The sequence below is a fragment of the Camellia sinensis genome, chromosome 14 (genome assembly GCF_055761805.1).
Source record: "Camellia sinensis isolate YWXY chromosome 14, ASM5576180v1, whole genome shotgun sequence".
NCBI classification, from domain to species: domain Eukaryota; kingdom Viridiplantae; phylum Streptophyta; class Magnoliopsida; order Ericales; family Theaceae; genus Camellia; species Camellia sinensis.
In genome coordinates this window covers 67,518,192-67,546,073 of record NC_138974.1, presented here as the reverse complement: position 1 = coordinate 67,546,073, position 27,882 = coordinate 67,518,192, and the positions used below count along the sequence as shown (strand labels likewise).

At 37.8% G+C, this 27,882-nt stretch overlaps 1 protein-coding gene across 3 annotated transcripts; it reads right to left on the bottom strand.

The window, feature by feature from the left end:
• Positions 1–1,856: 1,856 nt before the first annotated feature.
• Positions 1,857–20,141, bottom strand: LOC114278415 (Translation initiation factor 2, small GTP-binding protein). 3 transcript variants are annotated; one of them, XM_028220458.2, is made up of 10 exons: positions 19,911–20,128; positions 19,697–19,768; positions 14,713–14,802; positions 14,379–14,425; positions 13,186–13,312; positions 12,805–12,874; positions 6,878–7,205; positions 5,296–6,336; positions 3,317–3,466; positions 1,857–2,584 (listed from the first exon to the last, which is right to left on the bottom strand). In XM_028220458.2, the coding sequence occupies exons 4-10, from the start codon at positions 14,403–14,405 to the stop codon at positions 2,150–2,152; spliced, it is 2,178 nt and encodes a 725-aa protein (XP_028076259.2). In that variant the 5' UTR covers positions 14,406–14,425; positions 14,713–14,802; positions 19,697–19,768; positions 19,911–20,128; the 3' UTR covers positions 1,857–2,149. The 3 variants fall into 3 exon arrangements, with proteins under 3 accessions (XP_028076259.2, XP_028076258.2, XP_082760295.1); XM_028220457.2 differs by lacking the exon at positions 14,713–14,802 and having other exon boundaries at positions 19,911–20,141; XM_082904169.1 differs by lacking the exons at positions 14,379–14,425; positions 14,713–14,802 and having other exon boundaries at positions 19,911–20,121.
• Positions 20,142–27,882: the final 7,741 nt, after the last annotated feature.

The window sequence follows — 27,882 nt, the reverse complement described above, 5'->3', positions numbered from 1 at the left end:
CAAACTATAAGGATCATTAGTGTAATTCACACTTTTTTTTTTATATATTTGGAATTGTTTGACATCCCTTATATTAGTACATTTTTTTTTATATCTTTTTATCTTTTTTAAGTTACATCATATTTATACTTTTTTACACATCTTTTCATAAAAAATAAAAAATACATTTATTTAAATCATACAAAACAACCCTTCGATTATGACCTTTTTTTTTTAGTTATGACTAAAAAAATATGAAATTATACTCTTTTTTTTTCTATAGTTATAAAATGTATATGATACACACTCTTTGAGAGGTCTATATCATAATCTTTCCCCTTTTAACTAAGAAGTTAAATCCAAAAATCATTATAGTTCTATCCATATCCCCTCTCATTTCTATTAAGGATGGCAATGGACCAGGGTGGGGCTGGAGTTCACACTTCCCGTCCCTAATCCCCGATGGTGAAAATTTTTCCATCCCCGGTCCCGATCCCCAATGGAGAACCTATCGCCATCCCCGTCCCCGCCCCCGCCCCCTAACAAGGATCGGGTTTCCCTGACCTCGAAAATTTCCCGACATTATCAACAGATCTACTTATCATCCTCATCAACAGAACATATTCAAACAACTACCATTCATCAAGAACAAACAAATGGAGATGAGAACACAGTAATACACACATGTAGTACATTATATGTGAGAGAGAGAGAGAGAGAGAATACCTTATTAGAGAAAAATAGGGTTTTTGTGATGATCTGATTGATCAGAACTGGAATTATGGACTGAGAAAATGAGATCAACGATGGAAAGACTTGAGAGCTTCATTGGATTCGTGTAGTTGACCCAAGATGTCTCGTATTGAACCCATCTCTATTTTCACTACCTCAACTTCTTCGAGGAATGATCCGCGATTTTTGTCCATCTGAGTTGATGTTGTCATCTGTAGATCGGAGTCTGGACCAGCGATGGTGGTGGTGGTGTTGGTGACTGTGGTATGCAATCAATGGCCGAAGAGGAAAGATGAGAACGAGAGAGAGAGTGATGGTGGTAGAATGAGAGAGTGATGGTGGTAGAATGAGAGAGTGAGAGAGAGAAGAAAGATATATATATATATATAATACAATGCTAAACACATATGTATATAAGTATGGATAGTCTGGGAAAATTTTGAGACAGGCTAAGACCAGGGGAACCCATCACTGTTTCCGGCTCAAAAACAGTCAGGGATGTATCTTTCAATACCAACCCCAGCCCTATAAAGAATAATTTTTAGGAAAAACCCTAACAGGGCAGAGCAGTCCAAATCCTCGTTGGGCCAGGTTCATATTACCATCCCTAATTTCTACATATAAAACCACAAGTCCACAACTTATGGCAATTTTTATTAGTTCTACTTCATGTTCACAAGGATACCTAGCCCATAAGTGAAAAATAGACTTTATGCTGGCCACTAAACTAAATAAAATTAGGTTAAAAGCAAAGTACAATGCCAAATCATTTTCTTGCTGTCCAAACAAACCATCTAGAAAAGAAAAAATACTGACTACTACAATGATAATAACCTTAAGCCAAAAAAAAAAAAAAAAACAGAAAAAATGATAACCAAAAACTCGGTGTTTGGCAAGTTTTTCTCCTAGGTTTTTTTTTTTATTTTTTCCACTAAAAGACAATTTTTGCAAAACTAAAAAAAAAAAAAAATCCAAAGAAAATATCACATCCAATCTCATAATCATTTCACTTTTTCTCTCACAAACATTACATCCAACCACAAAAAAACCCAACTATCTTCTCAAACACTAAAATTTTTTTCTCCAATAATGTCCTACAACTAAAAAAACCTACATAAAAACCCACTTCCCAAACACCCACAAAGTAAGCAAATCATATACAGTTTCTTGTACGGGATTGAAATATGAGCAGTATTAGTATGTTAGTTCCTCAGTTAAACAGAAACTGTCAAAACACCAAATGAAACAATTGCTCTCTCAAAATTGCAAATCACTAATAAATAAATAAAAGCCTCTTGCAGTTCCAAGCATTGGACACCACCGGCAGGGCCATGAGGGCTCTGCTCAACCCTACAAAAAATGAACTGGTCCTGCAGATATCAAAATGTTACAAGAAAGTACATGAATTCTGTGTTAACATTACTCTTGAAAAGCATTGTCAGCATTCAATTCGAACGGCCCCGCTCTCTGATGAAATGAACTTAGGTTTCCGGTTGACTTGCTCCAAGCACTGGATAACATCTCCGATCTGAAAATCGAAACAATCACGAATCACGAGTCCGCACTCGTTACCTTTCCCGACTGTCTCAACATCCTGTTTCTCCCTCTTCAGGGATGCACAAGACCCTTCAAACACAACTTCCCCACTCCTTAGAAGCCTCATGGTAGACGATTTGGTGAAACGCCCATCCATCACGCGGCATCCAGCGATCTTCACATCGTCTCCCTTGGCTTTGCTCCTTCCTTTGATCTCAAAGATGTTCAGCACCTGGGCTTCTCCTGCTACCTGGGTCTCAAAAGTTCCAGGGGCCTTCTCCACAATAAAACTTCCAATGTCCTCCAACAGGTGATAGATCACACGATGCAGTTTTATCTACAGAAACCCAGATAAACAGTAAATAAAATCAATTTGGGCATGTTTCATACTGTTTTTATTTTCTGTCTTTTTGGTTCTCGACAACAAAAAAATGAAAAATGATGCGAAAAACATGTTTGACGAACTGTTTACGAGTAAATTTTTTGAAAACACAGACTATGTTCGGTTGAGATTTTAGAACATAATTACCCAAAAAAATGTTTAGTATTTGTTTTCTGAATTTTTATTTTTTATTCTTCGGAAAAATTAGAAAGTAATTTTACAAAAATAAACAACAAAAAATATATTTTGAATTTCCGAAATCCCCCCCCCCCAAAAAAAGAAGAGAAAACCATATAAAATTATTATTATTTTTCTTTTTCGTTTTTTTTTAAACAAACTAGTTTTTGAAATTTTTTGGAAAACAAATTCAAAAAACTCAATCAAAACGTTTTTAAGAAATACTATTAAGTTGTTCTTTGAATTTTCAAAAACATTTTCACACAAAATAAAAATGATTAGTATTTTCAAATGTTTCAATGCTTTCATTCCCAAAAACACACACACACAAAAACAAATCATAAAAAATGCAAATGATACCCTTATTTTCATTTTTTGGTTTTTACACCATTTAATTTCAACAGTTGACACCAGAAAGCTTGAAATAGTACGTTGATCCTCAAATGCTTTAAAAAGTAATGTATTAAAATACTTGCAAGAAGATCAAGATTGGGCAGCAATCATAGGTACCTTTATATTGGCGCGAGTTGCAGCCTGAGTGACTGAACTCGGTGGATTGCGCACATTGAATCCAACAATACATGCACCACAGGCTTGTGCCAAGTCCAAATCAGACTGAGATATAGGCCCAACACCAACGTGGACAACATTTACAAAAACCTGGAACAAAATCGTAAAAGATATTGATTGATAGCAGCATAATGGAAATTGGACATTTTTCTCAAAGAATCATACACTAGAAACTGTGTATAACAAGACGACTACAGACCTCCAAAAAACACAACCCCCACTCACCTGTGAATCTGTGATTGGTCCAAGAATGAAAGGAAAAAAAAAAACAAAAATACATGATTGGTTCACATCATTTTGGGGGTCATGAAAGTCCCCAACTTTGGGAGTCCCAAGCATTTTTTTTTTTATATGTATATACAGATAAAAATACACACAATGTATTCATGTGTATACATGTAAAACACATTAACATAGTTAACTGATCTCTTATCTTTTCTTCTCTCTCTCTCCTTTTTTTTGGGTCCCAATATTCCTTGAATTGTTCTCCTTGTGTCAGTTTAGTCCCTATCCTCTTAATTGCAACACATTTGTCCTTGGATTTTTCCATGTGTCAAATTAGGACAATTGTTAACAGCCATCCAAATTTTAGACAGAATTTGGTCATCAGCAGTTCACATGACACCCCTTTAAGAGTAAGACAATCAACATAACCTCTCACCATCAACAAATCACAATCACTCATTGTAATTTACCCATACATTTGACCACACCTAATCGTTCCTCGTCTCTCTTCTCTCCTTCACATAGCCAGCTACCTCACCCCTCCTCCCTCTCAATCTCTCTCATCTTCTCCTTCTGAAGCTTACCACCTCTTCCATCTCTCTCCTACAAATCAGGACCTCTACCTCCATCTCTCACAAATTAAACCAGGCAAAAACATACCAACAAGTTTGTTAGTCTTTGCAAATCAAGCCCGTCACCATTAATGGGGTCCTGATCGTGTTCCACATTGAAAGCATACCAGCAAATGACAACTTGGCAATAAAATGCCCATGATATAGACCACAAAGACCCAATGTTGTATATAGCCATTATATACCCAACAAATGAAAATGTACCATAAAGGCCCATTATATATACACATTATATACATCTATATATATATCCATTAGTTAATATGTGGGATGCAGTTGGGGTGGTGGCAGATCAATTTGTGGGTCTAGTGTTTTCTTTCCTTACCCTTCCCATGGCAGATGCCACAACTTAGGCAGATCGGTAGAGGAACAGGGTGAGACAAGGATGGGGCTGGTGGGATAACAATCAGTGGTGAATGGTGGTGACCATTAAGTTGTGTTAGTTTGGCAGGATGGGGTGGTGATAATAAATTGATTGAAAAATGGGTCAACTCAATGAGTAAACTTATTGAGTTGGATTAGAGAAAAGAGCAAAATGGCCATATTGCCCTGAGAAGAGTGTCATATGCACCACACACGACCAAATTTTGTTTAAAATTTGGATGGATGTTAGTTGTCCTTATTTGACACACATGAAAAAATCTACGGGCAAATGTGTTACAATCAAAAGTACACAAATGTGTCACAATTAAAAGGACAGGGACTAAACTGCCATAAGAAAAAAAAACTGCAGGGCTTATTGGTGTAATTTGCCCTTCTTTTTTCTTTTTTTGTTGTTGTTGTTGCAAAAATGACACTGTTTCATGCATTGTGCAAATAAATTGAATCGCAGTGAATCATAGTGAATCTCAATTGAATCATACGATTCACTCAATTTAAGATTCAATGACATGAATTGAATCGGTTTGGTTGGAACTCGTATCAAATCATGACTTGTAAGATTCTAACAACCATGCCAATAGCAACAATGCCCAATGATAATTACCAGCCATAACAAGATTCATTGTCAACAACATAACGGAATCCAATGAGGTACTTTGATATGATAATAATTTGGCATACCTGAGGACTATTTAAGCTCTTCAATGCATCTGTGACTGCTTGGACAGTGCCTTGCACATCGGCTTTCACTATAATTGGCATTTCAACCCTCTTCGGCACCTCTTCTGATGGATCTGGAGTTTCCTCTGTCTTCTCCTCATCCATCTTCGTGAGCCTATCTTTCTCAAATTTCTTTTTCCTTCCAGCACTAAGCATCCTAGCTCTCTCCTCAGATTCCACGACAATGATATCATCACCAGCCATTGGAAGTCCCCTCAGCCCTTCAATTTCAACAGGCATTGCAGGTCTAGCCCCCTCTGTTAATTTCCCCATCGTATCCCTAATAGCCCTTATTCTTCCCCACTCTGCACCCACAACAACATGCTGGCCACAAACTAAAGTCCCTGCCTTCACTATTGCAGTAGCCAAAGGTCCACGCCCCCTGTCTAGTCTTGCCTCAACCACATAAGCTTGGGCAGGTCCGTCAATACGTGCTTTTAGATCCATCAACTCAGCTTGGAGTAGCAAAGACTCCTCTAACTTATCCAGTCCGACTTTATTTACTGCAGACACTTCAACAACCTGAACATCCCCACCCATCTCCTCCAGTGGCAAACCCTCTGAAGCAAGCTGCACTCTTACTCTTTCTGGGTCCGCAGCTGGTTTATCACATTTATTAATAGCAACAACAATTGGCACATCGGCTGCTTTTGCATGGGACATGGCTTCGAGAGTTTGCGGCATCACCCCATCATCAGCAGCCACCACGAGCACAACTATATCTGTCACTGCCGCACCTCTTCTTCTCATTGCACTAAAGGCAGCATGACCAGGAGTGTCGAGGAATGTGATTGATGCACCTGACGGCATGCTGACAACAAATGCACCAAGATGCTGAGTTATGCCTCCGGCTTCTTTGGCTGCCACTGATGTTTGGCGTAAAGCATCTAAGAGAGAGGTTTTACCATGGTCAACATGTCCCATGACTGTTACAACTGCAGGCCGTGGTAGAACTTCAGCACCTTCATTTGAGTGCAGCCTCCTAACATTGACCCCAACTTCCTGAAAAGATGGATGAAACCCAAATTAGCCCTATGGCTTCCATAGAAATATCTATCATATGCTGCTTGCTATGTGGTGAACAAAAACCTATCTTTGTGCATGTGTGTGTGTGCATGCGTGTGTAAAATTCAGACTAAGGGAAATGAATGATAGTGATACACTTTAGGTGGGCATGTTTTAAACATGGTAGAGTGAGTAATGTAAATGGTTAAATGAGTAGCAAAAATGAGTACATTAAGACCCAAGAATGTACATCTTTAATCTGACTATTTCAATTACATATTTTTATAAAATACTTTCCTGGCAGATAGATGTAGATGCTCGATGCAGATTGATCTTACCTTCATCGTTAAAATATCAAACTTGGAATCAGTCTACATGCACACTACAATACTAAAAGCACATGAACTGAATACCATCTCCAGACAGTCTATTGTGAATTATATACTACAATTAATAAATTACAGAACATCCTGATGTTCAACCATTTTTAATTTCACCGAGAGCTCATTATTTGTTTTCCACAACAAAGGAGAAATACCATTGCAATCAGCTCTGCAATGTCTATGCTGAGAGGGTTAAACTCTGAATCAAGCTTCTCCCCAACATTTATAAGAATATCCTGCAAGGTGGAAATTGATTCACCGGTTCGCTTCGCAAGCTCTACAATAGTCATGCCTTCAAATATGTCGATTTTCCTATCAGGCATAGATTTCGCAGTTCTTTTTAATTTAGGGGGAACATATGGAGTATCAACAGGTGGCTGAGTCTTATTGCTTCTTTTCACGAACTTCCCTTTACTGGGAGTCTTCAAACCAAGTGGCTCATCATTTCTTCTAGCCGACAGTTCCGCACTCGCATGAAAATACCTATGCAGATGAAAACAATAATAATATTTAAACCCAGCATTCAGATGTGTCTTTAATGGTGCTGAAAGCATTCAAAGCTGTCCAACATTGTGACTATATTCCAGATTCTGGCTTAAAAGATCACACAGACGACTACAAGAGTATCAAGTTATTTCCCACAATCGAAACAGAAGTCATTATTTGACAGGAGTTTTTCATGCGTTACACCAACCCATTACACTTGAGAAATGGTATAAATTCTGTCAACACCTCAGTACAAATTCTTCCACCTTAACCCTTAGCTAACTAAATCAATCTAAGGACCCACTGAGGATTTAATGTAATCTATGTAAGAATAGGCATGGAAGCAAATGAATGAAAACACATCCAAACACCAACTTCTAAACTGCATCAAACACAAAGGAGATCAACTAAACCAACTTATCATTTTGTGTACAAACTAAAAAGATTTATCAGCTAGTGGATGAACGAAATCCCAAGAATATTTCAATCCAAAGTCGACTTTCACAAGTGTTTGCCCAAATGAAAACTCATTATTACTGAGTTGACTGAAACCACACCTAGCCTGGTATTTTTTCGGGCAAATACCAGTAATTACCCAAATAAAGATAAATGTTTGCAAAACGCAAACCAAAAAGTCTGACTGACTTGTACTCAAGGAATTATAAATATAGATCATTCCTCAAACAGTATGCATATGATCAGAAAGACTTTTGAAGCGTCTATCACCAACTATTTCAACTTATCATATTTACTGTGCCACTATACCTTAATAAGCGAAGCAGAAATGAGAGGCAACATTGGCTTACCTTTAACATTAACACTAGAGAAAGCAACAATAACCAGTAGATGAATATCCAATGAGCAATTCTGCATGCACTAAAACTCTTACTAAAAGCACGTGTCTAAATATCAAGTATCATAGCTTTTTTGACCACCAATCATATTTGGCCACTTACACTTTTAGTAAGATTTTTAGTGAGTGTGTTAGTGTCCATAGAATTATTCATATCCAATTCTAAGACCCTAACAGCTGGAAAAGTAACTATTAAGAAATCGCTGCATAGATCCAATCTCAATATATGTGATGAAGATATCATGCATCCAAGGAAATTCTTATTTTTATATCTTATTTAGCATGTTTAAAAGACCAGATAAAAGCATGTCAAACATAGTTAACTCAGCAAAACAAAAGCACATGACAGATCAGGAATTGCCCAGAGGGTAATCAAATTATGTGGCAACCTGTCAATACAGACAACAGGATGTAGCAAGAGATAAGAAGTTAGAGAAGGTACCATTTAGCTTAAATGGTAAAATCTCTCTGTGGCAGCATTGTAGTTCAGTGCCACAGAAAAAAAAGTTAGTCAAAGAAGAGAAAAGAAGAAAAAGGGCAAGAAAAGAATTAGAATTTACCATAAACCTACCACCACTACCACTTCACCTACTCCACTAAACCTAACCCACTACACCACTACCACCTCACCTACTCCACTAAACCTAACCCACTACACCACTACCACCTCCACTTCACCTACTCCTTACCTACTACACACTCACCCTCTTCTATATATAGGAATCATGAATCATTGTAATAAATCAATAAACATCAATCAATAATACATAAATTTCTACATGGTATCAGAGCAAGGTTAAGACCTTAGTATTTCTCGCTTCACCGGCGGGCGGCAACCTCGCCTTGGCCGTCCGCCGGACCTCAACCTATTCCGCTTATTTTCTACACATACCTTGACTTCTTCAACATTTTCTTACACCCCTCCTCCGCTATGTCGGCGGCGGCACCCGCATCATCGTCTAGCCTCTATCGCCGTTCACCTCGCCTCTCACATATCCGTGGTTGTACTCTTACTCGTCGTCGTCGTTGGCGTTTCTGGCGCTGCTTTTCTGCTCGTCACTGCTGTTTTTTTTCCAGATTTGCTCTCTCTCTCTTAGCCATGGATTTGGGTGTGGGGTGTAGAGCTGTGGCTCTGTTGTTGGTAGCCATGTTTGCTGGCTTGAAGGTTTCAATGGCAGCAGTGTACAAGGTTGGGGACTCCGCTGGTTGAACCATCATTGGGAATATTGATTACAAGGCCTGGGCTGCTTCCAAGACGTTTCATGTTGGAGATGTCATCATTTTCGAATACAATTTTCAATGTCACGTGTTGCAAGTGCCCCACAAAGAATACCAAGCCTGCAGAAGTGTAAGACAGTAACATGCATCTTCACATACAGCTTGGGTAATGTGTAACTGTCAAAAGCACAAGCTTCTTGGACATCCCTCTCTCTCTCTCTCTCTCTCCATGGACCCAACATCATCATCATGCACCCACTCTATCTCCCTCTCTCTCATCTTTTCCCACTTTCAAACCCACTTTAATCATATCTCTCCTTTCTCTTAATTTATTTCATCCACGCTCTTTCACCCTTTTCTTTTATTTTAATATATATATATATATATTTTATTATAATATATTTTCCCTATCCCTTGTTAGTAAGCATCACCCGTTTTCCATTCTCTTATTATTATTTATTTTATATTCCACCAAAAAAAATAAAAAAAATAAAAATAAAAAATAAAAAAATCACACTGCTGTTTTTTCTTATCACCCATCCACAAATATTTTTCTCTATTTTCTTTATCCATTATTTTCTTTTATTTTATTTTTCTTATTAAACAAAACAACACCACAAAATAACACCAACAACATTCCACAACCTTGTCATTTTATTCATATCAGGGGATCAACCCCGATCACACTTTTACATCCAAAAAAAAAAAAAAAAAAAAAAAAAAAAAACCCACACAAACAAAACAAAACTACCACAGCCACAGTGGGATTTTTCTTCTCTACTCAGCCGCCGGCCTTTTCTTCTTGCCTCCGTCCTGGGTGGTCCTTGCCGGTGTTGCCTCCGTGCTTCCTAGACCACCAAGCAAGTTGCCTCCTTCCTGCTCCTCCACTACAGCATATGGCGGACCTCCAAATCGGAACATAACGGTGGCCTTCCGCTTCAGCTCCTTATTTTCCGCCTTTAGCACACTTATCTCTGCTCGCGCATCCTTATACATGCGTTGGAGCAGAGCCAGTTGGGCGTTTAACTGCTGCACCTCATTTGTCCTACTCTGCAGCCGGTGCGACAAGTTTGTGACCGCAGTCATGGTTTCCACACATGACTTCAGAGTATACTGATTGGCCTCAATATCAGTTTGCACCGCCATTTTTTGCTCCACCGACCGCATCGGAAAGTTCAACGGAGCAAAACCAGAGGTGTTTGGTTGCGGTTCACTGGCCACCGCACCAGTTATTTCTCTTGTGGACTCGTTCAATTCTGGAAAGAGCGTGAGCAGACCACGGGAAGAGGAGGCCATGTTCTGGGTAGCTAGACGGGAAGAAGAGGCCATGTTGCTGAGTGTTTCAGAGACGGGTTGGTTACAGAGTATTACAGAGTTTCTCTCTCAGTAAAGGAAGAGTTTTTTTTCAGAGGATTTTCAGAAGTTTTTTGTCTGCCTCTGCCTCAGCCTCAGCATCAACCTTGGTTAAATAGCGAGGCAGCCACGCGTATCGCGCGCCACTTGACGCCAGACGACAAACGGGCGCGCCAGCCAAGGCACTCACGTGCCTCGCCATCATGTCCGGCACATCTTTTTATGACTTGGGCTCGCCTTTTGATGGCACGCCTTTTTATGGATTGGGCACGCCTTTTGATGGCACGCCTTTTGAAAGATTGGGCACACCTTTTGAGGGTGCGACTTTTTAGGGGTCCGACAAGACTCTGTAAACTGTCCCGACATTGATTCCGGTTAGCTCCTTCATGGGTCCGACAAGACTCTGTAAACTGTCCCGACATTGATTCCGGTTAGTTTCTACAAGGGTCCGACAAGACTCTGTAAACTGTCCCGACATTGATTCCGGTTAGCTCCTTCATGGGTCCGACAAGACTCTGTAAACTGTCCCGACACTAATTCCGGTTAGCTCCTTTAAGGGTCCAACAAGACTCAGTAAACTGTCCCGACATTGATTCCGGTTAGTTTCTACAAGGGTCCAGCAAGACTCTGTAAACTGTCACAACAACTATCACAACATTGTCTGCTACAACGGTCCGACATGACCCCATAAACTGTCTTCTACATCGGTTTGACACCACCATACAGTGTCCTCTACAACGTTATGACACCCCCATACAGTGTCCTCTACAACGTTATGACACCACCATCCAGTGTCTTTACCAATGGTCTGACACGACCATACAGTGTCACCTATCCTTTTTTTATTTTTATGTATTTTTTTGTTTTGTTCCTCTCTTCAAACTCAAGTTGGTTAGTTTCTATCCTCCTTGAATTTGCGGGGGGCTGTTAGAATTTACCATAAACCTACCACCACTACCACCTCACCTACTCCACTAAACCTAACCCACTACACCACTACCACCTCACCTACTCCACTAAACCTAACCCACTACACCACTACCACCTCCACTTCACCTACTCCTTACCTACTACACACTCACCCTCTTCTATATATAGGAATCATGAATCATTGTAATAAATCAATAAACATCAATCAATAATACATAAATTTCTACAGTCTAGCATCCTTAACTTGTCCATGAAAACACAGGAAAAAAATCTCACACCAAAAAAAAAAAAAAACGCGTCTTTCAGTGCTGCTATTATTGAAAAATTTTACCAAATTTATTTCTACTTTTCCTTACAAATCATTGTGCTCATGAAGTAACATTGTGATGGTCGCTAAAGGTCGTTCACTTCTTCCATCTCCACAAATAGCAAATCATACAATCGAAGAGGAGACAGTTATTTTTAAATAAGTTCTCTTCATTTATCCCCTCTACATGGGAGGGGGGGTATGAGGGTAATTCTGTAAAAAATCTTGGACCGAGATAATATTTTCACACAAGGACCAAAATCACTTCAAATTGCACAAATGGTGCTCAGAGAAAGAAGGATTGCACATGTCATATCCCAAGGGAGGTAAGGCATAGCTCTAAACACGAAAATGCACTTACACCCTAGACTTATGACGAATACACATTAGTTTATTTTTCCAGCTAATCATGTCACTTAAAAAATCATCCATGGTTAAACAATAAAAGCTACAATAAAATCATCAAATTTTAATAAAATCATCCATGTTCAAATTTTAATTAATTATCTCAGGAAGGCCAAATTGGAAAATGAAGGGGAAAAATATCATCAACAATTCAAAAATTAAAGACAAATAACAGATTGCAGTTTACATGCTCTCACACTTAATTTGACAACTTTTTTACATGTCTTACACATAAATTCAAAAATCAAAAAAGCTTGTGTCTCATGTGTTGAGACCTAAACGTTACCCCCTAGGAGATAAACAATCTGTGTTGCACCTTTTTTCCAACAGAGATACAGAAAATTTACAATTAGGCTAAACAGTCAACCAGAGCAAACTACTTCATCGCAACAGCTGAACATTTCAGGAGAAGTACAAGTGGACAGGACTATAGTACAGAAAGTTGAATAAACGGGGCAGCTATTAGTCTAAACCAAATAGACATTGGGATTGGGGTGGGGGAAACAATAAAAAAAAAGATGTCAATGTACCGTATTAAGGGCCGCTTGGTCAAAAATTTGCAATTGTCAGCACCCCATAACACTCGGCTGATAGAAAATTCTGCAGTACAAAATTTTAGGGGAATCAATAACAAAAAGTATACTTGAAACCTTCCTGAGAACGCTCTATTTTTCTCTTTTAGAGATTGTGAGTGCTAGAAAGAAATTTGTGTTGCCTAGTAATAAAACCAATGGACAACATTTTTTTGATTCGTTGTTTTAAACCACGAGAAAATGCAGAACAGAGGAACGGACTACAGTTGAAATTTTGAAATAAAAAGCTGCAAAACATACAAGTCCAGTCCGTAACAAAAGCAGAACCAACAAATACTGAACACGAATCAAAAAGATGCAATATGCATTCCCATTTACCTGGTATGCATCTGACTGAAGCAGAAAATGCCTTCACCTTTCCTTCAACGGTGTTTGAAGATTTTGACACCAGTGCATCTCTGAACGTTGTTGAAGTCAAGGCTTTTGTGAGGCTAGAACAAATTCCCTGTGGCAAAGATCTAAGATTAATTTCGAAAGTAATATGAGAAGAAATATTTACCAGATACATCATGGTAACTTAACTTGGTTTCACTTTTTTATTATGACAAACTACAAAGAGGTTCAAAGAGAGACAGTGACGTCAATGTGAATGCAGACCGTTCGTTTAGGGAGATGACAAAAACCATCATAATTAAATCTACAGGCAATGTCAGAGGAAGTCTGAGTTCATAATCCTAACATCATTAAACTCAACAATTGCACCATATTTTTCATTTTCCTTTTGGACAGGCATGATAAAACAGAAGAAGAAAACAACAGAGAAAATAAACTAAAGGATAGAATGCCAAGTACTACCAATTATTCATAATCCCTCGAACCACCCAAGGAAAGGAGACAGGAGAAGAACACCTGAGAATTACCTATTTACAGCCAACTCATCAATACACTAACATACTATGTTCAAAAATTCAACACCAAGCATGTGCAAAGTGAAACCAAGAGCAATTCCCATTATGTCAGTGAACTAAAGGTCTCCAAGAACAGTGTGGATGATACTCATCAAACCAGTGACCAAACACATGGATGATACCCGTGGTATGCAACTAAGGCCAAGTTTCGCAACCCAAAAATAATCCATCTTTTTATCTTTTTATCTTTTTTCCATCACATCACCTCTCTACTTTTCTGCACATCTTTTCGTAAAAAGACAAAAAGTGCACTTATTTAGGTCATCCCAAACAACCCTTAAATACAACGTCTTTTAAATAAGATGCAGGGACAGAGTGATCTAGTAGAATTAAAACCATTAAAAAGGATAATAGGATAATATGACAGTACCATGAAAAGCTCAAGTGACATAAGTTGGCAGGTAAAACTCACAAGAATAAACCAACTTACGAATGGAAAAGAAAATATTTTTCTCTGAATATTTTAAAAACTCAATTAATTTGGAATCACCATACAAAATTTGAAAATGTTGAGAATTTCAAGGTCAGCTGACAAAGATCATAGAAGTAAAATGTAATCACATGGATATTCAGATGCATCTTAAACTGATACCAAAGACGCACCTTTCTCCCAACCTCACTCCAAGCCATTCATAAGTATATGCCAAACTCTGCATAATTAGAGGACAAAAAAAAAAACCCAAAAAACAGAACCACTGGTAAACGTCAGCATTAACGAACAGTTGTATATGCATCATCATGAGTACAAACATAGAGCAGTGACAAAGTGAAAATCAGAGCACCAGTGCTCAACACAATGCTTACATGAAATATGAAAAAACAACGAGAACATCTAATGGAAAATTCCTATAAAATATGATGTTTCAACTAATTTCATCTGAAAAGATATAAAGGGGCATTAGACAATAACAATGTATAAAGTATCAATAGAAAATACCAGTGTTATTAAAGGTGATAGGCGCACCGAGGTGCCAAGGTCTCTTGGGGCCTATGTGCAAGGCGCAAGCTTCACCGAAGTGAGGCACACCTTGTACGTCAAAAAAAATACAATTTAATATAAGCAAATAATTTAAGGTTCAACATAAGCGAAATGAAATATTAAATATTTAAAAATATAAATACTAACAAACAACTAATAACTCCGCCGGTTCCAAGCTTGAGTAAAGGAGGAGGGTTGTGTGTTAGGTAGCCGATAGCTAGCACGTAAAAAGCCGCTTAGATCCCTTATGAAAATGAATCCTACTTTGAATTGATTAAATGAGATAGAGTCAAGTGGAGAAGAAGGATTCATGCAGCCGACCTCATTTGATGGGACTTAACGCTTGGCTTGGTTTGGTTTGGTTTGGTTTGGTTTGGTTTGGTTTATAAATACCAACAAACACTACTATACATACACAAATGAACACTATTTCAAAGTTTAACATAAAACATGAATAAGAAGAGAAGGTTGAAGAAGAATAAGAATGGGGGAAAAAAAACAGATATGTCCAAAGAAAGATGATAAAGAGAAGGAGACCGAAGAATAATCATAAGAGGATGGAAGAAGAATAAGCATAAGAAGAAGAAGGCTGCAATGTGAAGAGAATAGAAGAAGAGGGTAGCAACATCACAGCCATTTGAAGAAGAAGATAGCAACGTAGAGAATAGAAGTAAAGAAGACAACAATGTAGAGAAAAAGAAGAGGGTTAACGTGAAGGGGGAAAAACAACCAACCTCCTCCAGCAACACAATACTCCGAGGAGACGAAATAGGAACAACACGGAGAGAGAGACAGAGAGAGAGAGATAGAAAATACGTGTAAACAAATTTAGAAAAACCTCCATCCTTAGACATAGATTGAACCAGGTTTGTGCTTCTAACTCCCAATTGAAAGAACGAAAGCATGTTGATAAGTAAGATTTTAGATTGAAAATTTACGATTTTGATTGACAAGTTAAATTTTAAATTCAAAATTTAGGGCTTTGGTTTGGGGTTTTCAAATTTTGCATGTTAGGGTTTTAAAAAATGTAAGTTTTGATAGTGTATGTTAGTGCTTCTCCACTGAAGATATACATGACTTTCCCAGTAAAGAATAGGGATGAGTTATTTTTGTTTCGCATTGTTGTGTTGTCCATTAAAAAACAAGTTCAAGAATGTGTTTGCCATTCAAAATTGAATTGAATACAATATTTTAGCCAAGGTTTGTCATTGAGTATATTTCTTTTATGGTCGTGTTATATGATTGCAATTATTTTTAGAGATGAAATATTTCGTCATTAAAATATATGATGCTTAAATCAAGACACACTTTTAGCAGCCCTTTTTGCTATTAGGCATGTATGATGCAACTTAGTGAACCTAGATTCTCATAGCGAGATTTTTCGAAATTCTGACACGTGACTTAAGAATATCTGATATTTCAAAATTAATTATGAAATATCACATATTTTTTAGAATTATCCGATACGTATCCGTAACTATCCGAGAAGTATCAATATACGAATGCAATTCGGATTTGCCTTCCTTCTAGAGATGGTTTTTTTTTTTTTTTTTGATAAATAAATCCATTATATCAACTCACTGGAATTGCTCTTAGATTGGTTTGGAATAAGTTGGATAGTCTAGTTTTTTGGGTTAAAGTAGGTGGATTGCTTTTTTGGAATGTCTTTTGTTAATCACATTGATATGGCATTTGAGACTCTAGGCCTCAAGTCCTCAACCATCCTTAGGAAGGGTAATTTTCACCATCCCTAGGTCTACCCAACCCACCCATCCGAACCCTATGTTGAACCGTTGATTTCAAAACTAGCAACAGTCAACTGCAAGTTATTTTTTTTAGATTTACGGCCGGTGACAAGTTTATGTTATGCCCACTGAATGAAACCAACCCGACTGCATATATAAGTATAAAAATAAGATGAGCAAGTGTCGTGATTATATTGTACATTGAGAGATTAGAGTTATCAACATACCCCCTCTCCCCTTCAAAGAGAAATCTAGAGAATTACATTTCTCTCTCATCTCTCAATCAAACGTGTTCTCTTCATCTTCGTCTCTCTCATCTCTCACCTCCCAGTTCTTTCTCTTTCGATCTCTCACAAGCTCCAGTGAAACCCCCTCACCATCTCGCCTCCGAAACGACCCTTACCATCTCACCTCTAAAACCACCCTTACCATCTCACTGGTATTCATGGAGTCACAGACCTACTTAGTACTCACGATTGACAAATTCTGGCTCTTAGTGCTCGATCTGTTGCTCAATTGATGAACAACTAACGATGGTGGAGTCTGATATCCCTCTGCATAGCAATACGATGATGGTGGCATGGAAGAAGGCAACATTGAAGGTGGCCAACCAGATGTGAGATCTCTCATATTTGGTCTATCTTTGTCGTCTCGTATCATGTGCAACACACATGTACCAAGGCTAGTAATTGAGAAAGAAACGTTGTGATGTGGTTGAAAGTATTGTTCAATTGCTCTACCATTGTTCTCTCTCTCTCTCTCTCTCTCTCTCTCTCTATATATATATATATATATATTTATGCAATATACATACAAACACAATTATGTATACACAAATAATGGAAGCCAGAGAGGATTGAGCAAAACCAGAGATGTCTTCCTCCTGCTCCTGTTATCACCCAACCCTTATTCATTGAATTATTATCTTGGATTTCTATTTCATCTTTCAGTTCTACCATTCTTTATTTCAACATCTCTCTCTCTCTCTCTCTCTCTCTCTCTCTCAAAATAATAATTTAGGTTTCCAATGAATTATTAATAATATTATCTTGTAGTAGAATTAGCTATGAAGATAAAATATTGTGCCCTTGTAATTTCTAGATTTAGTAATATTGATGCAAAAATGAACATTTGGTGTATATTGTGTTTTATAGAGTTTTGAGCTTTTTTTAATTTTATTTATTTATTTATTTATTATTTTTCCCCCTATTATGCGGTATTAATTCCTATTAGGAAAATGTTCTATTTTTACGTGTAAGAGCATCTCCAATGCATTAACTAAGGTGATTGTTAGAGTCAAAAAGCTACAGTTTGGTAACTAGCAAGTTACAAATATGTTGCAATGGTCTTGTTCTTAGCCTTGCTAAAGTGATTAGACATTAACAAGGGAAAGCAAGAGTGAGAGAGAAAGAGAGACAGAAAAGTGGAGGAAATGTCCAACTCACTGTCATGAGGTAGAAGGGGTAGAGAGAAGAATGCATGTGGAAAATGAGAGTAAAATAGAGACAAATTGGTGGGCTACATTATATATACGTATATATTTATATATAAATACATAGGGTTAACAAAAGGGGATTTTGGTATAGGGTCTCACAAAATGGGAAAGGAAGAGTTCAGGATGGAGGGGAGTTGGAGAGAGAGAGACACCCAGAGTTTCCACTTTTGAGGCAAAATGTTCAGATGTAGTTGTAGAAACGAAGATGGAAGAGTTTCCACTTTGCGGGAAGGTCTTTGAGTAGCGTCATAGGAGGGAGAGAAAATTGTCGGAGTCGCGTTGGGAGAAAACGTTAGGGCTTTCTTAGAGGGGAGAAAGCAAGAAAGAGAAAAACAAATAGAGAGAGAGAGAGGGGGGGGAGCTCTTCAGTCAGGACAACAACTAGTTGAGAAGGTTTCAAGTTTTTTCCATTAAATTATTCAATGGATCAGATTAGTTCATGAAGATTCAATGGTTAAGATATAAGGTGCACATCATGTGCACCCTTTGAAAGGTACACATGGTAACAAGACTCGTAAATCAAAAGTGACAAAATAGTGAAAAAAAAAATTCTTTATTTTTTGCAAGAAACATTTATGTATATTTTGCAAGAAATTAAAAAGCAACTTACCATGTTGCTATGGGTTGTACACAAAAATTTAACAATCTTACATTTTCCAACATTATCATTTACCATGCTAAATAAACAAGGAAAAAAATAAATAAATAAATTTTCCCTTTCCCATACTTTTCACTCCTTCAATCCTAAAGTTTCACACCAATCTTTCATGGTTGGTAGGAAAGCCTCCACGCTTAGAGAGAAGACAGCAATTCATGGATTATCTTAGCATCAATATACTATGAAAAAAGTATGCGGAGGAAATTCATTTTATTAAACATAAGCTCCATGTGAATTGAAAAATTAAAATTAAAATTAAAATTGTATAATAGAGGAAATTCATTTTATTAAACATAAGGTTCATGTCAACTGCTTTTTAGCTAAAATTAAAATCATATACTTCAATTCTTTTTAACTTTTCATACTTTTTTGTTGGCTGGAGTCTCATCCCCATTATCTTGTCAACTACTCATGCTTAAACAAGGATACAAGTGAAGTTCAAGCACTATTCGATTAGCATTTTTGGAAGTACTTCTATTGTATGTGAACTACGTTTGCTTATATATATATGTGTGTGTGTGTGTGTGTGTGTTTTTTTAAAAACCAATCAAACAAATGATTTACTTGAGATGGCTATTTAATTCAACTAGAACAACAAGTACTAAACATTACCAAAAACACTTGGAATACCTATTTGCCCTAACTTACAAATTGGGAGGTCCCAACCACAAGGTGTAGTTGCTTCATGTGAATATCACTAAATATATTTTGGGATAAATCTTCGGAGAACATGTTGAGTCAATCACAAGTTTTCAACATCTAAATGCAATGAAAATATAGTTCCAAAATACTTTTGTTTAAATTGCTAGCGAACTAGGCATTTTTACAAACAACTTAGATGCAATCAAAATTCAAATAACATAATTTCAGCGCTATAATTTTAATGCCAAAATTTCTAATGAAATATTTTCCAACAACTCAAGAACAAGTCGTGGAGGCAACAATATGGTTACAAAATACTATATTAATTAACGTAAAAATGGATTACTTCATTAAGAATGTCAACCGAGATATATAAATAGCAAAATAGAACAAAATCCTTACCAGCCTTGCTTCAGTACAAATTTCAAATCAGTGTGAGCCAAGAGAGACTGGAATAGAAATTCAGATGGAACACTAGACACAGAAAATAGGGTAAAAATCAGAGAGTTTTAGAAGAGGGAGGATTTCAGAAATATCCAAAGAAAGTAAAAAATGGGGAAGAAGAGAGTTTTAGAAGAAGGTTGAGGGTTTCAGAAATAATCAGAGAGAGGCATACCTTGTTGATTGCTCTTCAAAAAAAATAATTTCCTTTGTTTTCTCAGAAACCAATCACTGGGTTAGATTAGGGTTTTAAACCGAGCAGCTACTTAGAACCCTGCAGTCAGTCGAGCCAGAGGAAGAGAGACGAATGAGCTCAGTAGAGACATAGAGGAGAGCGAGAGGAGCAGGGGAAGAGATGGAATAGCAGAGGAGAGGGAGAGGGAGAGGGAGAGGGAGCGAGACAGACGAAAGTGTAATATATATAGGCTCAAATTTTATTGGGTAAATTACACTGACCCCATCGGGTTTGGTACAATTACATTCTACCCCTTGACGTTCCGGAAATTATATTCTCACCCTTGTAGTTAATAATCTCATTTCATAAATCCCCTACTTATATAAAATGTAACAACTCTTAGTAGAAAAATAGAGAAAATTACATTGAAAAAAAAAAGTACAGTAAAGGAAAATTGGGGAAAAAAAAAAACAGAAGAAGTAAAGTAAAACATGAAAAGAGGGAGTGTATGAGTTCAATATTTTCATTCCGTCTAAATAATTACAATGACAGGGGGACTAGTGTCATTTTCCAAACGTTACGAGATGATATGTATTAAACCCAAATTTCAGAGGATGTAAGTGTAATTGACCCTATTTTATTTTATTTTTAAATGTGTAATATATGTTACTAAATATTGGCAACATCTTTAAATTTTCTCTTTAAGTAGCCTTTTATATTTTAAAAATTACATTTTATTTTCTAAAGTTTAAACTTTCATTATAATTTAATTCTACCGTTAGTTAATCATTAAGCCAGTTAACAAAAAAAATTAGGGAAAATTAGTCTAAGGTTCTTTCCTTATTTTTAGTAATAAAAAAGATCCACAATATTATTTTTTGATATCTAAGGTTACTAGATCGACACCCATATATCATATCAGAGTAATTTAACTCTCCTCCGAAAGAACAAAGCTCTTCTTCGATACCCAACTCTCATAATCATCAACCCTAAACTCAGACCCAAAAAACCCTCATCTCTTTCTGTCACGACTCAAACCCGCCCCTATGGGTTTAGTACCGTAACCGGCCAATAATCCGAGGTTACCGAAGGCCTGCTTAACAATAATACAGTAATACAGAGTATAGGGGCTGGCGGAAGCCAATACAGTAAATAGACAATGTCCAATGAGCTGTGACAGTCTATATGCAAAAAGACTTTTCATATATATACACATTCATAACAGAACAGTCTATACATACATGTACAATATATACAATCATTCAGGACAGGGACTTAATCCCTATTTAAAACAGTACAGTACAAAAATATTTAGTCTGTGCAGAACATAACCAAGGAAGGGAAAAACTAAAACGCCCCAAAAGCCCTAGCTTGACAGGCTCGAGACCTCGTAGTGAGGCACAATAGTTGGCCTTGACAAAAGGGAGTCTAACCCATGCTACTAGCTCCGATCTGGTGCCTGAACACCTACATATATATATAAAACAATGAGCTAAAGCCCAGTGAATAACATAATGCGTAAAGAGGTTAAGAATGAATGTCCTTTCAGTATTGAAAACAGTCAATTGATTCAGTGTATCAGTCATTCAGTCATAACAGTCATATGTGGTACATCCATTAGCAGAATAGTACAGTAAATAATAGGTCTTGAAAGACCGAACAGTCAATGATGGCCATCATAACAGTAAACAAAAGTTCCAAAATAGGAACTGACAGAGATCTCTGTAACAATAGCAGTAACAATAACAGTAGTTGCTAATGATGCCACAATATAGTTCAGAATAGAGGACAAACATTTATTCAGTTAACAGTAAATAGTTCAGAAAGCAGTTCACGTTGATCATTCAGAAAATATTCATTTTCGAACATATCTTTACAACACTGTTACTTACAGAGTTCTAGGCTACAGATAAGCTAGTACGCGTCTCCGGATGTCAATCCTACACAGTTACAGAATGAACACACACCAAGCTACACAGCTGGGAAAATAATAACTTAATCTCTATCTTGACTCGGTGTGGTTCTACATTAATATCCTCATTAAGATGCCTTAAACTAGGCTTAAGAATGCCTAGAATGAAATGAGGATGCAAGGATGTACTTAGAAAATATTTTCAAGATTTTCAGAAAATAGAGGTCCCGCTCGAGCGTGGGTTTCCCTGCTCGAGCGGACATGCAAACAAAATTTTACACTCGAACGCAAGTTACCCCGCTCGAGCGGACTGTAACACATGCCAAAAGTACTGGATTGGTGAAAATCACGCTCGATGGACGCTCGATACCCGCTCGAGCGTGTGACACAAGTCCTCGCTCGAGCGTCAAATACCCCGCTCAAGCGGACTGTAAAATAGATGAAAGTGCTGGGAACACGATATTCCCGCTCGAGCGCCAGTAACCTCGCTCGAGTGGAAGTCCAAATCCTGGAAATTCCAGATTCGAACCTCAAGCTCAAAACCAAGTTTTAAAACACCAAATTCGATCCTCTTGGGCCAATTTTCTGGAAAACTCTTCAAAACTCAAAATATAACATGTTTCAAAGGTCAATTTGAGAAATCAAAACCCAAGGGCAGTTCAATTAAACACAATTTTGAACCAAATTTCAAGACACATAACTTTAATGTGACATGCAAGTATTTAACCAAGATCAAAGCTTCAATTACATGCTCTAATGAGCTAATTCTTCCAAAAACATGGTAAAATCATGATCTATACTCAAAATATGAACATGCATGTGGCAAATTTGTGAAGAACAACTTCAAAATGCAAGAATGCATGCAAAGATTAAGCTTTGATTCAACAAATTAAGCTAATTCATGACCTTAATCTCTAGACTTCCATAAACCATGCAACATATAACTTGAATATATAAACAAAAAGGTATAATCTCTACCTTAAGTCTCTAATTCTAGGTGTAGGAGTCCAAACATGAAATCAACCTTCAATTTCCTCAAATCACCAAGCTAAAATTGTTAAAATCACTCTATTCCTCTCACTCTCTCTAGTCGACTATAGCAAGGAGAAGGCTGATGAAATGTGTTGTGTCTAATGAGGAGAGCTCAAAAATGTTCCAAGTAATGGGCCACTAAGTGGCAAAGTTGTGAATTAAGACAATTAGTGCAATTTATCAATATTTATTCTAATTTAATTATACCAAATCCCATTTCAAATAAATATGCCAAAAAAATCACATAAATTATGATTAACACATATCACTAATCAATTTCAGATAGAGATGCACTTAAACAGATATAGACAATCAATCAGTTCAGGATTTCAGTCAGTCAGTCAATTAACATGGTTAGTCTCAGTTTAGCAGTAATCAGTGGTTAATCAGTGAACAATGGTGAGGGTTGTCACAGTCTCCCCTCCTTATAAAGAGTTTGGTCCTCCAAACTCGAATTACTTTCATTCTGGAAGAAAACAGGATTCAGTGGGAATAGTCCAGGATATCTCTTCATCATGTCATCTTCCTTTTCCCAAGTGGCATAGACGCCACCATGGTTTTGCCAGTCAACTTTCACTAACGGAATCTCTTTGCTTCTCAACTTCTTGATCCGTCTGTTCACAATCTGAATGGGCTGCTCTTCATAAGTGTAGTCATCACTTAGCACTACACGGGTAGGCTCAATCACGTGGAAGGGATCCCGAAGGTATCCCCTCAACATTGAAATATGGAACATGTTATGCATATGCTCAATTTCAGGAGGAAGCGTTACTTGATACGCCACCGGATTGATTTTCTCAATAATCTCGTATGGTCCGACATATCTCGGCGCTAACTTGCCTTTAACCCCAAAACGGGTCTGGCCCTTCATCAGTGTCACTTTTACAAACACGTGATCACCTACTTCATATTCTCTGTCTCGCCTTCGGACATCCGCATAACTTTTCTGTCGGCTCTGTGCGGTTTTCAATCTCTGTTGGATCAGTTTTACTTTTTCTGTAGTTTCGTACACAATCTCGGGCCCAAGCAAAGGCCCATCTCCAACTTTTGCCCAGCAGATCGGAGATCAACATTTCCTGCCATACAATGCCTCGAAAGGCGCCATTCCAATACTTGAATGGAAGCTGTCGTTGTAGGCAAATTTAGCCAACGGTAGATGACTTTCCCAATTTCCTTGAAAATCAAGAACACACATTCTTAGTAAATCTTCCAGAGTCTGGATGGTCTTTTCTGACTGACCGTCTATCTGAGAATGGTATGCACTACTCAGTCAGTTCAGTACCCAATGCAGTTTGTAAGCTTTGCCAGAATCTCGATGTAAACTTCAAGTCCTTATCAGAAACAATGGACACAGGCACTCCATGCAGTCTCACAATTTCATCAATATAGAGTATAGCCAATTTGTCCGCATTATAAATTATTTTGACAGGTAAGAAATTAGTAGATTTAGTTAATCTATCAACGATAATCCAAATTGAATCCATACCTTTACTGGAGCGAGGTAAACCAACAATAAAATCTATGGTAATATGTTCCCATTTCCACTCTGGTATCGGTAAGGGTTGCAGTAAACCTGCAGGTCGTTGATGTTTGGCTTTAACTTGTTGGTAATGAAGACATTTTGACACAAAATCAACAATTTCTTTCTTTATTCCCGGCCACCAGAAATTCAATTTCAAGTCTTGATACGTTTTTGTATTTCCTAGATGAATAGACAATTTTGAATTGTGACCCTCTTGCAGAACTCTCCTTTTCAGTTCAGAATCATTCGGTACACATAATCTTCCCTGAAATTTCAGCACATTACTTTTAAATTTGAAATCCGGTCTCGGTTTAGATTCTCATTCTTCAATGATCTTCTTCAAGAAGTCATCATGTTGCTATTTCTCTTTAATTTCTTCAATCAGTATCGATTGAGCAGAAATAACAGCTATTGTTCCACCTTGTTCTCGCAAAACAATCTTAATTTCAGATTTCTCAAGGTCACAAAGCAACTCTTTCTGTCCGGTGAGTAAACAGGCTAAGTTTCCAATCGATTTCCGACTCAGTGCATCGGCAACGGTGTTAGCTTTCCCCGGATGATACAAAAATCTGTAGATCATAATCTTTTGTCAGTTCTAACCATCTTCGCTGCCTCATATTCAGTTCTTTCTGTGTGAAGAAATATTTCAAACTCTTGTAGTCTGTATACACCTCACATGTCGCCCCATAAAGGTAGTGACGCCAGGTTTTTAGTGCAAATATTACTGCAGTAAGTTTTAAATCATGGGTTGGGTAGTTCTTTTCATGCAGTCTCAGTTGTCGGGAAGCATAGGCAATAACTCTCCCATTCTGCATTAAAACACATCCCAAACCCTTATGAGAAGCATTACTAAAAATGGTAAAACCATCTGTACCTGAAGGTAGGGTAAGAACCGATGTAGTCACAAGTCGGGTTTTCAACTCTTGGAACGCTGATTCCCTTTGGTTAGTCCAGTCAAATGATATCCCTTTTTGTGTCAGTTGAGTCAATGGTAAGGCAATTTTGGAGAAGTCTTTGACAAACCTTCTATAATACCCGGCTAACCCCAAAAAGCTTCGGACTTCCGTAACATTTGTTGGTCTAGGCCAGTTTACTACTGCCTCAACTTTCTGTGGGTCAACTGAAATACCATCTCTACTGATAACATGTCCCAAAAACATAACATGATCAAGCCAAAATTCACATTTACTCAATTTCGCATATAGTTTCTGTTCTCCTAGGGTCTGTAAGGCAAGTCTCAGATGATGTTCATGCTTTTCTCTACTTTTAGAATAAATCAAAATGTCATCAATAAATACAAAAAATAAAGTCATCAAGGAATGGTTTAAAAATTCTGTTCAAAAGGTCCATAAATGCAGCAAGTGCATTGGTAACTCCGAAAGGCATAACAAGGAATTCGTAATGTCCATACCTCGTTCGAAAAACAGTTTTGTCAATGTTCTCTGGTTTAACTTTCAGCTGATGGTGTCCGGATATGAGATTAATCTTAGAGAACACTTGAGCACCCTGTAACTGATCAAATAAGTCATCAATACGCGGTAATGGATATTTATTTTTCACAGTTATCTTGTTCAGTTCACGGTAGTCGATACAAAGTCTCAGTAAGCCGTATTTCTTTTTCACAAATAAGACAGGTGTGCCTCACGGTGAAGTACTGGGCCTGATGAACTTCTTATCTAAAAATTCTTGCAGTTGCACCTTTAATTCTTTTAGTTCAGTCGGAGCCATTCGGTAAGGAGCTTTAGACACTGGCTGTGTACCCGGAATCACATCAATGGTGAACTCAATCTCCTTATCAATCAAATCCCCTGGAAGATCATTTGGAAATACATCTGGGAATTCTCTGACTATAGGAATACTGTTCACATCAGTTTTAACATCAGTAGGCACAGTCAAGACAGAACAGAAATACCCTTTACACCCCTTCTTAATCAATTTGAAGGCTTTCATGGAGGAAATTAGATACGGGGGAGGTACTACTACAACTCCATTAAACACAAATTCAGGCAAACCAGGTGGACGGAAAACTACTTGTTTCGTTACACAGTCTATGGTAGCATAATATTTTATTAACCAATCCATTCCCAATATCACATCAAAATGATCTATGTTCAATGTTAGTAAATCAATATACAAATGTGCCTCTCCAACAATAATTTCACATGCAGGGTACATATAAGCACAAGTCATAGGTCCCCTAACAGGTGAAGATACAACTAACAAGTAATTTATGGGTTCCAATGGTCTATTCAATTTTCGCGAAAAAGCATGCGATACATATGAATGTGTAGACCCCGAATCAATCAGAACATAAGCATTTTGAGTACAAATAGAGAGGATACCTGACACAACGGTCTCGGTATTCTATACATCTCCCAGTACGAGTGCGAACACTCGGCCTTGCCTCATAGGCTCTTTCCTGGTAGCTTTCGGATTAGGTTTCGGTGCAGCTGTTAATGCTGCTGTGCTAGGTGCAGCTTTACTATTGCCCTGAGGAGTGGAAGGGCAATCTTTGACCATGCGGCTAACCTTGCCACACCTATAACAAGCACCAGATAATTTATAACAAACCCCTTTGTGTTTCTTACCACATTCAGAACAGGGCGGTATGGAACCACTTCCCTAACTGGAGCTGGTGGTTAACCCTGAGGTTTGCTTTTTGTTCAGTGGGTTGTTTCTGCCTTTCTTGAATTTAAAACCCTGTTTCTTCTCGCGCCATTCAGTTGCGGGTGTTTCAGTCTATTTCAAAGCTTCGATATTTGCTTCGGCCATAATGGCTCGGTCAAGAACCTCCACATATTTCAGTAACTTTAGCACATTGATTCTGTCCAGTATTTCTACATTGAGGCTGCCTTCAAGCTTCCTGGCCTTCTTGTAGTCGGTGTCCACCATGTGTGGTGCATATCTAGCAAGTTCGGTGAACTTTGTTTCATACTCAGCCACGGACATGGTACCTTGTTTCAGTTGTTCAAATTCAGTCACCTTTCTGTCCCTGACACGCTGAGGGAAGTACTTTTCGAAGAAAGACTCCTTAAATTGAGCCCAGGTCATGACAGTATTTGTATCATGGATTAACATCTACCACCTTCTAGCTTCTTCTTGTAAGGTGAAGGTAGCTAGCAACACCTTGTGTGCTTCAGAACATGGAAAAACTTCAAATAACTTTTCAGTCTCAAGAACCCAAGCTTCAGCTTTTAGCGGTTCGAGGCCTCCCTGAAAGGATGGCGGTTTCATCTTACTAAATTTCTGTGTCAAAGCTATGATATCATCATTTATAGGTGGCTCTGGTTGTACTGGAGGAGGTGGGGCTGTTAGTTTTGTTGTTGCCCTAGTCTTTCAGTTAGTAGTTCCACCATTCTCTCAAACCTCGCCATTCTTGCCTCAGAGGATTCAGTTTCATCGACATTTCTTGCGTTGTCCATCTCATTATAGGCAGTTATAACAATTATAAACAAAGGCAGTTGCATACGTAGACAGATTATCACACTAACAGTTATATTCATGTC

Bases quoted from the DNA above. Each gene is read 5' to 3' on its own strand.
- LOC114278415 (XM_028220457.2), bottom strand. From the start codon at position 14,405: ATGGCTTGGAGTGAGGTTGGGAGAAAG. The intron at 12,875-13,185 runs GTAAATGGGAAT...TTTGTACTGCAG, and splicing joins TTCAGTCAGATGCATACCAG to AATTTTCTATCAGCCGAGTG. The intron at 7,206-12,804 runs GTACATTGACAT...TCATCTGCATAG, and splicing joins ACCAAGCGGCCCTTAATACG to GTATTTTCATGCGAGTGCGG.